The following is a 12,613-nucleotide window of genomic DNA, read 5'->3' as shown; positions in this document are numbered from 1 at the left end:
CTGTAACTGGTTATATGGTTGTAGCTTGATTTTATAATAAATTTCCTCTGCTGCTCATTTTATATTTCCTGTGCCTTAGATCTTTACTGGTGGGGATACACAGACTTTGACTGACAAAAATTCTAGGCCATCGTAGCTCTGACTATATTGGGTTGTTGTTCCTCTACTGATCTTAATACTCAGATGTGGTAATGATACGAGAGGCCATAAGGGAGCTACTGTATTCCAAACACATATTTCCTTATAACCAATGAAAAATAGTAGTGAACATCCCCCTTGATAATCAGGATCAATACACAACCAGCACAGTAACTTACTTACTTGCCTATAGATTCAGAGACATGAATATCCCAAAAGACATCAGGCAGGCAACTTAACTCTCACTTCAATAGAATCTTTTTGAAGAGCCATAGTAGAAACATTTCTAAACAACTAAGACCTCTAAGGAAGCATAGCATAATATAATGAGACTAGAAAGCAAAAATTTTGCTAATGGTTTATTAAAGTTAGTAGTGAATTATGTCCCTGTCATTTTGACCCTCTCTGACATAGTACACAAATATTCATGTCTTTTTGCCATTAATGCAAGTTTGTAAATATACCTCTTCCTCAAATTTTCTTGTCACCAATCTTGCAAACATACTACTTCCAAGCTCTGATCCAGCCAAATCATTGGCCCAAAACTGTGAATCAGTGTATATTGCATACCTGGACATTTCTCCTTCCAAGGAAATTGAACAAGTAGATGATCTCTTGCAAGTTTTACCCTTTGGGAGGATTTTTATCAATACTGTCCTTTGGGAATTTTGCAGAATGGGGCTGTGGTGCCATAGCTCTCCACTTTCAGGATATGTCTGCTTATCATCGCAGAACTATCTGTTTACAAGTCCCAATTATTTTCTTCCTCTGTTGACATATCATGGTCAACTCCTGATGAATTCATAGGTACATACAGGGAGAGAGAAGGCAGTGTAACAGGAGTGGAGGTCATGAGCATTTCTAGCCCTTATCCATGCAACTTTGCCTTCAGGTGTTACTTAAGCCAGATCACTTATATAGCACATAATGAAGTACTGCTTTGCACACCCAGATTAATGGCTTTGGTGGGTCAGATAACACCAAGTTCATGATGGGGAGCTCAGATTATATAGTAACTTGATGGCCCATGGTGAAGCATTCAGTTTCTACTAAGGCCCAGAGCAGGCCAAGAGATCTTTCACGAAAGGAGAGTAGTTATCTTCTGAGGATGGCAAAATTTTGCTCTAAAATGCTAAGGGCCTGCACTGCAGATTGCATGTAGACAGGCCTTCCAAAGGCTCCAACATTCCTCTCTGCCTCTGACACATCAAGCACCATGGATTCATTGTATCATTTTCCCCATGTGGCAGAGAAGCTTGCAGGACAACCTCGACTTGTTGCAGAGACTTTTCTTTTTCTTGGCCCCACTCAAAACTAGCACCTTTTCAAATAGCATTATAAATAGGTCAGATAAATACATCTAACTGGAATATATGTTGACTCCAAAATACAATTAGGCCCACAGGACATTGTGCATCTTCTTTGGTTATAGGATCAGACAGATGGAATAAGCTCTCCTTCAAAGGATAGCTTTATATGCCCCATATCATGGGGCCCCAAGAAATTTCACTGAGTTTCTACTTCTTGATCAATAGGTCTAATCATTAAAATGTCATTGATATAATGGATCAGTGTGATATCTTTTAGAATGAAAGGCAATCAAGATACCTATGAAGTGTAAATTATATTATGACATGGTAGTGGCAACAGTTGATGCACTTCTGATGTAGGACAGTGGAGGCTTATTGTTTGGCCTTTCCATCTGAAACCTAAATTCTTCTGGAAATCCTCCTTAATAACAAGATAATAAACATCTCTACCTACACATCAGGTACCAGCATATCTTAAATAAAAAAAAAAAAACAACATTGTAACATTCTAACCTCCCTGTGCATTTGCAGCTCTTCTCTCCATTAAACCAAGGCAGGTCTGGCATTTCTAAGCCCCTCACTGTGGGCACTTTTGTTTCAATTGTTAGCCACGACCACACAAACTTCACCACCACAACACCCCCAGCTGCAACATTACATGCAGAATCCCTGCCTAGTGATCACATATCAATAAATAGGTCTGATCAATGTTTATTTTTTGATTATCCCTTGATATTAATTTTTATTCTCACATATATACCCTGGATTTCTATCTGTATAAATAACAAAGTTCAAGGAGATATTTTGGAGTGTATTGCTAAACCTCCTCATGTATCACCTTTGTTACATCACTTTGTCTACTTGTACCTGTGTCAAGTTACAGAACCATAAGTGAAGGGGAGGTTGGGGTTGAGTTCTGAGGAGAATCAGCTTTGTTTTCCATGGAAACTCCTGCAGGGGAGGCCATTAGTTTCCTCAGTCATTTCAGGGTTAATCCTCCATGCAGAACATGATGGGTCTAGTATTGTGGGGGTAGAAAGACCTCTTCAATGGCAAAAATAACTCATCTTCTCTGTTCCTTCTCAGTTTCCTTAAGAATCCAGTTATCTAAGCCAGAATCTGGAGTTCATTCATGACCCTTCTTTCTCAAATCTTCATCCTTATCAAGTTCTTTTGTACATAACTCCTAAGTATTTAGTGAACTGTGCTCAATCTGTCTATTTTAGTTTGAGTTTCCCAAAATGAAGAAAATAAGTTGAATTTCTTATGAAATAATTTATAAGAGGAATGGTAGAAAGAGTCTGCCTCAAGCTTTCTTCTTGTAAAGTAAAATAGGAAGGAAAAAATGATTTATTCCCAAATTAGAGTTTGACTTCTGCCCAGAGCCCTGGGAGTTTTGGAATTTATATTCACTACATTACCAGTTATATCTTAAATAAAAGGCATCAGAATTTTGTCCCTGCTTCAGTCATTCATTGGGTCATCTTGGGCCCTGGGACTGTGGGCATAATCTCCAGGAGAGGCAGTTTCAATTTTCTCTCTTGCAGATGCCCATAATAGTGGAAAAATGAGTTGTTAGCATTCCAGGAATACTGCTAACTGTATTCTAGGTATTCTGCCCCAGTGAAGGAGATTTGACCTGGCACAGGTGTCCATACCATTCTACATCATCACTGGCACTACTCAAGTTCAATCCTCCTTCATTTCACATCCAAATCATCATCACAATAACTCCCTTACTGCTATTTTCTATTGATGGTGTATTCTTCAATTTATTTTCTCTACTATAGTTTAAGTTTTCATTGTAAAACTCAAATCTATTTGCATCATTTGCTACTTTAAAATACTTTTCAAAAGTAATCTGAAATCTACTTATCATCTATCTTATCTCGCTATCTATTTAAATATATTTATTTATATACATATTTACATAACTGAATCACTTTGCTGTCTACCTGAAAATCAGGTGATATTAAAAATAAACTGTACTTCCATAAAAAAGACCTTCCAATGTTCTCCCCAGAGTACTTAGCTTTAAGGTGTTCTTATCTCTCCAATTTCATATTTTCTATTTACCACTTAGAATCTAAGTTGTCCAGTTTAGACAGCATGTTGCCTGGCACACAGGGGGCATTTGATAAATAATTGTGGGAATAATAGTGTATTTAATAACCACAGCTATGCCAAATTCATGAGGATTCTGTGTACATATTTCACTTTCTATTCTTTGTTATATATTCCCTCTCCTAAAACTCTCTTATTGCAACTAATGCCTATTTGCTCTGCTGACTATTTTCATCCTTTGAATCACATTTTTGAAGTCTTTTCACTCTGGAATCTTTTCTGAATCCCAAGATTTTTGTGGCTTAGTTGTTTCTGAGAGGATGCAGGTTCAATCCCTGACTTCACTAGTGTGATACGGTTTTGGCATTGCCCCATGCTGTGTCATAGGTCACAGGTGCAACTTGGATCTGGTGTTTCCATGGCTATGGCACAGGCCTGAAGCTGCATCTCCAATTCCACTCCTGGCCTGGGAACTTCCATCTATATATCCCAGTTGTTTGTAAAAAAATTACATAAATAGTATGTAATACCAGCCCTGTATCAATAAATGGTAAGTAGTAAAATTAAGCTACAATTCCATTATCATTGCCTGGCTTTCTGTTATAGCAATTAAGAACATGGCCTGAGAGATCAGGTAAATATGGGGTACTGGTTCTTCAATTTTCCTTTTCTGGAAATTTTTCCTTTTTTCTATGTTTCCTCACCTGTAAGATGAGGGCAATAGCAGTGCCTATTTATTTGGATTGTTGTAGAGATTACTGCTTAGTATCAGTGTATTTTTAATTTTTTTAAATTTTTGTTTTTTGTAAGAATGATTTTATTAATCCATATAGATTTATGAAACTAGGATAACTAAGGCCTGACTTGGGAGATTTTTCCAAATGTTCAGAGTGTAGTCAAGGTGAGGTTTATTTCCCCTTTTTGCTCCTATGTCTGCCCCCCTCCTTACAGACTTCTTGATTTGTAGTGTTTCTTTTTCTTTATCTCATAGTTATTTTTTGTTGAATCATCAACAATGCCCACATGAATCATGCCTCCATATAATCAATGTTGGGCTCTATGCACCTTTTAGTTATCACCTGATATAGCTTTCTGACTACACAAATTCTTAATGGCATTTTTCATCTGGGCATTTCTCAGGGTATAGATTAAGGGATTTAACATGGGAGTTATCATAGTGTAGAATACAGTAACTGCTTTGTCAATAGGTAAATTAGCTGCAGGTCTCAGGTACACAAATATGCAGGGCACAAAGAATAGGATGACAACTATGATGTGGGAAACACAAGTGGAGAGGGCCTTGTACCTAGCCTCCAAGCTGTGGGTCCTTAGGGAGAGCAGGATGAGCACATAGGAGCCAATCAAGAAGACAAAGTTTACCAGGCATAGGAAACCACTGTTTAGATCAACAAAGAGTCCTAGAGTGTGGGTATCAGTGCAAGCAAGATTGAGCAAAGGATTCAGATCACACATAAAGTGATCAATGACATTTGGACCACAGAAGGGTAATCTGAAGATGAGGAGAATCTGTATAGTTGAATGGATAAAACCCCCAACCCAAACCACTCCCACTAGTAGCCAACACACGTGCCAGTTCATGATGTTTGTATAGTGCAAGGGCTTGCAGATGGCCACATAGCGGTCATAGGCCATTACGGTAAGCAGGATGATATCAGCACCTCCAAATAAATGTTCGCCAAAGACTTGGGTCATGCATTGATTGAATGGGCTGGTTTTCTTCTCATAGACTGAATCTACAATAAGTTTAGGGGTGTTGACACAGGAATAGCAGGCATCAATGAAAGAGAGATGAGCCAGAAAAAAGTACATGGGGGACTCCAGTAATGGACTGGCTGTGATGATGACCAAGGTGAGCACATTTCCCACCATAGAGATGATGTAGATGATCAAAAATACAACAAATATGATTTTCTGAGTCTTTGGATTCTGTGTTAACCCCAGCAGAATGAACTCAGTCACATTGTTTCTATTCTCCATGTATCTCATATTCTGATTAATTACATTACCTGAAAAAAAGGTCACTTTTTATTAGCTCAACCTTGAATAAATAGTAAATGCCTATGTTATATTGAATTATGAATTCTTTTGAGAATATATATATATATATATATATATATATATATATATATATATGAAACAAGGATCTGATCTCTTAAAGATGACTCAAACTCTCTCCTTGGAGAAAATAATATTTAGTTATAGACATGAGGAATTTAGTGGACACAGAGGCAGGAGATGATCTTGTTACATAAAATACTCAGAGCCAAAGGTTAAGCAGCAAATCTCACACATAGTGTTAGGCAAACTTGAAATGAGTGGTAGAAAATGGATTTAAAGGATACAAATGCAAAGTTAAGGAATTTTCCCATTATTCTTAGGAAATGGGAACCCATGCAAGATAATTGAGATTATGAGTGGAAGAATGAAGAGATATTGAGAAAGAGGAAATCTTTGATATAACTCCAGTTAAGATCTTTGTGTGGCTTTTATGAAGTAGGACTGAGGTTCAGTTAGGGGATGGAAGACAGAAAGAAACACAAATATAAGACTTTATAATATTTGTTGTAAAGTGTAACAGGGCATTGGTTATGGGAAAGTAATGAGAGAATAGAGGGGCTAATGTAATGAAATTGATAAATTGTTTTCTAAATTCAATAACTTTATAATAGCTTATAAATATACTTTTTAATGATTTCTATGCACATGACATGAGAGCAACCTGTGCAGTTGATATAATTTCATCCACATAGCAAATGAGAATCAATATTAGTATATGAGATAATATAAGAGTAATTGTATTAATAATCATATTAAATAAAATCTGCTGTAACACTTACTTGCTCTAAGACTCTCCATTATTTGAGTCATTATAAACCTGTAAGATTTGATTGTTATACTTATTTTACACATTATAGGTAGAAACATAGAGAAGTTAAGGATCCTACCCAAAATCAAGCAGTAAAAAAGGGCAGCAGAGCTAAGATTAATTCAGATTATACTTTTTTTTTGCTGAAACCCTTAATCCATGCCTTATATTTTTGTTTTAATAAACAATGTTGAACTAGCAAATATCTTTTGATAGGATTATAATAATTATTTTTACTTTAGTACTCCTTCATAGACAACTATATATGAAGAAATTTTGTCAGCATACATGCAGATTTAGAGACATACACACAGTACGTTAGAATCCACTGTGGATTCATTTTACCTTTGTCTCTTTCTAACCCACATTTCTTCCCTCCATAATTTCCAGACAATGAACACAGAGTTTTTCATACAAAATATTTAAAATGATGATCCTAGTGGTTGAGTATATTGGTTTGAGAGTCAGAAAGACCATGTTAAAATCTTGACTTTTCTCACTTGCAGCTTATTAATTTGAGGTATGTTTCTTGGCACCTTATATTATTATTTCTTTCAATACCAAATGAGGTTAATAGTCCAACTCACAGGCTCTTATGAGAATTGATTGAGGAAACACATAGGAACATATCCACCATACTACTGTGGACACATAAAGCTATTTCCCTTATTTCATTTATTTATTTATTTATGCTATTCCTGTGGCAGGTGGATGTTCTAGGAACAGGGATTGAATCTCTGCTGTAGCAGTGACCTGAGACACAGCAATGACAAATTTGGATCCTTAACTCACTATGCCAAAATGTAATTCCAATCTTCACCTAGGAATGGAATTCATATCCTGAGAAATAATACAGAGAAACATTTAACCATGCAAGAAACTGAGGAAAAATCATTTACAAATTTACTTTTGAGGAAGACACAGAGTCTCAAATTATGCATACCAGTTTATACCAGGAAGAGGTCTTCATGTTCATGTTTGGATTAAACAGATGATTATTTATATTACTTAATGTTCACATTCATATCTTTTTGTGTGGTGTATTTATTTTTGTTCATTATCATAATTAATATTAATTATTAAAATAATTGTCTATTGGAAAAAGAAAGTTATATAGTGTTAGACTGCTCGATCCTACCATTTTTTTAACTCTATGAACCTCAAATTTTTCATCTGTCGGAATAGGTTAATGATAGTTACCACCTATCTTTTGAAGAATACCGTGAAGATAAAATGCTCTATTCTATTTGAAAAGTGTTGAAATATAATGATTGCTATATGTGGAAAGTAATAATCTCAAATAAATATCAGTACTGTTGAAAAACTTACCTTCTGTTCTTAGGTGATATTAATGATATTTGAGTGTGTTCAAACTAATTCCATCTTCAAGTTGTCCTCATCTTGGAATAAATAACTTTCAGCATGAAAGATACACCATACTCAGAAAAAGATTGTTTGGATAAGTCAATATCAAGTCAATAGTAAATAAGAAAGTCTTTCTATAAGTTTAAGTCTTTCCTTCTAGCCTAAAACCTCCAAAAGATTTCACAGAAAATCTGGGATTGAAAAACATTTCTCCAGATGGCTCTGTTCCCATAGGCAGGAAGCATAATATGTGTTGGAAATACATTCAAGTGGGTCATTTCCACCAAAAATGAATCTTGCTCTGTATGTGAAAACTAAAAAGTACATTTTAACCTACAAAGCAAGGATATTTAAAGAGGTTTCCATAAAGTTTCAAGAACCTTGTCATGTAGCTGGTATTTTCTCCCAGGAATTAATTACATTTGATGGAAAGGCTTTGTCTTTGAAGCATGTATTCTGGAGAGACATGTTGGAAAAGCACATATTCCCTGAACTTGGAAACAAAACATGTGTGTCCATTTTTTCTCTCTGAACATGGGTTTCTAAAAAACTTGAATGTCATATGAATACCAAGGAAGGCATAATTCCTGTGTGGGGATCTGTGATGTAGTTAACTTTTGCACCCATGTCTCAGAGAGAACTTCTGTCTACTTATCAATTTTAAACCTTTTCTAGAACCTAGTATTCCTTGCCCAGAATCTGTGATAATGAGGGTATGCAATTAATGGCAGCCATTTAAAAGTACATTAATCCAAAACCTATTGTTTTTGCATTAATTAGAGGGGTATGCATATAAACAAAAACTCTAAAAGGCTCCTAATAAGTAACAGCTGGGATTCCTATGATGGTCAGTATAGAACCATAGGTGATATTAAACATGTGGATAGATAATCTAAAGCTCAATAGAGGAATTTTGATTTCAAACAAGTGAATTATTTGACCTTCTATTTACTTGGGATTACATTCCTTTTAGTAATTCTAGGATGTTTTCATTGATAAATTATTAAGGTTTTAGTTTGCTTTCTCTGCTGACTAATGCAGTTGAGAATATTTTTTATTATTGGGCCATGTTTATAATTTTTTGGAAGTTTCTTTTTAAGACATTAGGCAATTTAAAATAGACTTCTTGGTACAAATTTGTAAGAAATTTTATATATTTCAGATAGAATTATTTTGTCATATATGTTATATATAAATGCATGTGTAAAATTTAAACATGCATTTATATAAATTTATTAAAAAATGTATACATTTTGAATACATAAAATAGATTTTTTTCATCTTTTTATTTTTATAAAAGGATGATATTCATTGAGATTTAAAATATTGTACAATGTTAATTTTTTTTAGTTTTTCTCAAGGTTCTTACTTGTTATGTCATATCTAGTAAACAGTGAAATACCTCAAGGTTAAATTATTTTCTTTTAGAATTTTTCCATAGGTCTTAGCTTTAAGTTCTAGGTCTCTGACTCATTTTGAATTAATTTTTGTGTGTAGTGTGAGGTAGCTCTTGAGGTTCCTTTTTGTCTCACATGGATATCTAGATGATCCAGCACAATTTGTTGAAAAAAAATGTATTTTTTTTTCCTTCATTGACATGCCTTGAAATCTTTGTAAAAAAACCATGTGTATAGGTCATTTCTGGAAATTCTATTATATTTATATGATTTTATGTTTATCCTTATGTCAACACTGTACAACACTGGGAACTTTATAGAACATCCTGAATTTAGGACTTCGTTCTTTTGAGGAAGTGATTTTCTATTCTATGTTCCCTTGAAAAGGTTTATTTCTATATAAAATTCAAAATAGTATTGTCAATTTCTTAAAATACCCAGATGTATATTTACTGGAATTGTATTGACATAAAATTTGATATGGTAAATATTGGGTCTGATAATCCATCAACATGGAATATTTCTCCTTTTACTTCTGTACTTGCTTTGTTTCAGTGGTGTTGACCGGTTTACATTTACAAGTCTTGAATATATTTTTACATATGTCCCTCAAATTTATTTTAATAGTATAATACACAACATTGGTTTCTAATTTCAGTCCTGTTGTTTTCATTGAAATACATGTGATATTTTGTGTTGACAGTGTATGCTGTGACACTGTTGAATTAACTGATTAGATCAATTAGATTTTTTAGAGCCCTTAGCATATTCTACCTATAAAATAATGTACTCTCCACATAAATGTGTTTTTATAAATTTGCTTATTCTTTATGAGTCTGTATATGCTTTCTTTCTTTTTCTTACCTTATGCAATGGCTGTAATCTGGAGTACAATGTAGAACAGGAATTGAGATGTGACAGATTTGTATTTGCTTCTAAACTAGAGAGAATTCACCATTTAGTGTGATGGTAGCTGTAGAATTTACTGAGATATTCTGTTGGGTTGAGCAAATTGATTTCAATTCATTTATCACTGCATTTTTTATTTAAATATCTAGCCTGAAACTTCGTTTGTATGGATTTATTGAATTAGTGTTGTAATTCTCCCATACTCTATTGGTGAATATCATTTAATAATTTTGAAAGTAATTGTTGCATTCCTGGTATAAACTACACATGGTAATAGTCAATTATTATTCAAAAATGGCAAATTTCACTTATTTGTATGCTGTGTAATATATTTTTGCATATGTTCAAAAGAGATATTTTTATCATATTTCTCATAATGCACCTTAGCATTTATGTAATTCTAGGAAAATGATATACTGAGTGTTATTTATTTCTTGAAATACTTTGTGAAGAATTTGCATTATGTATCTTATTGTGTTTATTTTAAATTATTTACATTTTTCCATTATATTTTGTTTACAGTGCTCTGTCAGTTTTCTACTGTACAGCAAAGTGAACCATTAACATGCACACAAACATGCACATACTCTTTTTCTCACATTATCCTCCATCATGCACCATTACAAGTGACTAGATATAGACAATAGTGCTATACAGCAGGATCTCATTTTTTATCCATTCGAAATGCAAGAGTTTGCCTTCATTAACCCAAGATTCCAGGTGCTTCCCACTCAATCCCCCTTGGCAACCACAAGTGTGTTCTCTAAATCATGAGTTTCTTTGCTGTGTAAAGGTTCATTTCTGCCTTATATTAGATTTTAGATATAAGTAATAACATACAGTGTTTGCCTTTCCCTTTCTGTCTGACTTCATATAGTATGAGAGTCTCTACTTCCAACCATGTAGCTGCAAATGACATTATTTTGTTCTTTTTGTGGCTGGGTAGAATTCCATTGTATATGTATACCACATCTATTTAATCCATTCATTTGTCATTTAAAATTATTCCATATCTTGGCTATTGTGATTAGTGCTGCAATGAACATGCAGGATCATGTGTCTTTTTTAAGGAAAGTATTGTATGAATATACACCCAAAAGTGTAATTTCTGGTTCATATAGTAGTTCTATATTTAATTTTCTGAGGTTTTCCATACTGTTTTCTATAGTGTTTGTTCTGATTTACATTCCCACTGACAGTGATGAGGGGTTCCCATTTCTCAACACCCTCTCTGGCATTTGATATATGTGGACTAATTAATTATATCCTCTTACAGTTCTGAGGTGGTACCTCAAGTAGTTTTCATTTGCAGTTCCCTAATAATCAGTGACGTTAAGCATTTTATCATGTGTTGGTTGGCCATCTGTATATCTTCTTTGGAGAAATGTCTATTCAAGTCTTTTGCCCATTTTTCAGTTGGGTTCTTGGTTTTTTTGGACTGGTTAATTTTATTTGTCTATTACTGAGATCCCTTTATCAACTTCCACAGCCCCTAAACTAATTGTGGATTCTCTATATAAAAAGAAAATCATATCTTACAATGAGTGACTGACTCAGGTCTTTGCCCTGCATTTATTTGGAAGCAGGGAGATCTTTCTCCTTGTCCTCATGGCCATGGATCTCTACAGGGACATCTGCAAGCCCTTGTATTATGCAACCATCATGAGATGTCAGGTTTGCATCATCCTGATTGTTCTTGCATGGAGAGTGTCTTTTATACATTCTTTGGCTCAGATTATCCTTGCCTTGAGATTGCTTTTCTATGGATCTAATTTGATTGATAAGTACTGTCATGATATGCAGCCCCTGTTGAAAACTGCCTGCATGGATATTTATGTGATGAACCTACTTGTGGTGTATAATAGTGAGGACATTTGCACAAGGAAATTTGTAATTCTTTATTTTATACTAATTACAGGACCCCTTTATTTCTAGCAAGCACAAAGTCATTGTAGTGTTATATTTAACATTCAGATAAAACAAATTTTTCCATAAATACTTCTGCCCAGTGTTTTATTTTTGAAATGTGTCCATTTTTTTTCCAATTATGTAGGATGATTTTGACATTGAAACTAAAATGGAAGAGAAGAAAAAAAATCCCTGGATCTTCTGAACTTGGAGATATGAAGTTAAAGAAAATGTAAATTAATACAATTCCAATTCAATGTTACACCATTTTAACTTTTTTTTTTCTTTTTTAACTGAGCCAAGTTTAGATTGCGAGGAAGATGAAAGTATGAGGTCTAGAGAAAGTCCAGAGCTTTCAATTTGTCATTCTCAGGTGTAAACTTGATAGGTCTGTGTCACATTTAATTTGATTTTTTTCAAAGACAGCTGTTTCATATTTAGATAATTATCAGATTTTTAAAAATTTATTTATTTTTCCACTGTACAGCACGAGGGCCAAGTTACAATTACGTCTATACATTTTTTCCCACCATTTCTTCTGTTGCAATATAAGCATGTAGACAAAGTTCACAATGATACTCAGCAGGATCTGATTGTAATTCCATTCCAAATTGTATCTGGTAACCCCAAGCTCC

The 12,613-nt window shown here is 34.2% G+C and overlaps 1 protein-coding gene across 1 annotated transcript; it reads right to left on the bottom strand.

The window, feature by feature from the left end:
- Positions 1 to 4,580: 4,580 nt before the first annotated feature.
- Positions 4,581 to 5,510, bottom strand: LOC100526160 (olfactory receptor 4C46-like). The gene has a single exon (XM_003124213.4). It carries the CDS (start codon positions 5,508 to 5,510, stop codon positions 4,581 to 4,583), a length of 930 nt encoding a protein of 309 aa, XP_003124261.4.
- Between the last annotated feature and the right edge of the window lie 7,103 nt (positions 5,511 to 12,613).

This window comes from Sus scrofa, unplaced genomic scaffold (assembly GCF_000003025.6).
Source record: "Sus scrofa isolate TJ Tabasco breed Duroc unplaced genomic scaffold, Sscrofa11.1 Contig42, whole genome shotgun sequence".
Taxonomy (NCBI): Eukaryota; Metazoa; Chordata; class Mammalia; order Artiodactyla; family Suidae; genus Sus; species Sus scrofa.
This window is presented reverse-complemented; position numbering and strand designations above follow the sequence as displayed.

Bases quoted from the DNA above. Each gene is read 5' to 3' on its own strand.
- LOC100526160 (XM_003124213.4), bottom strand. From the start codon at position 5,510: ATGGAGAATAGAAACAATGTGACTGAGTTCATTCTGCTGGGGTTAACA.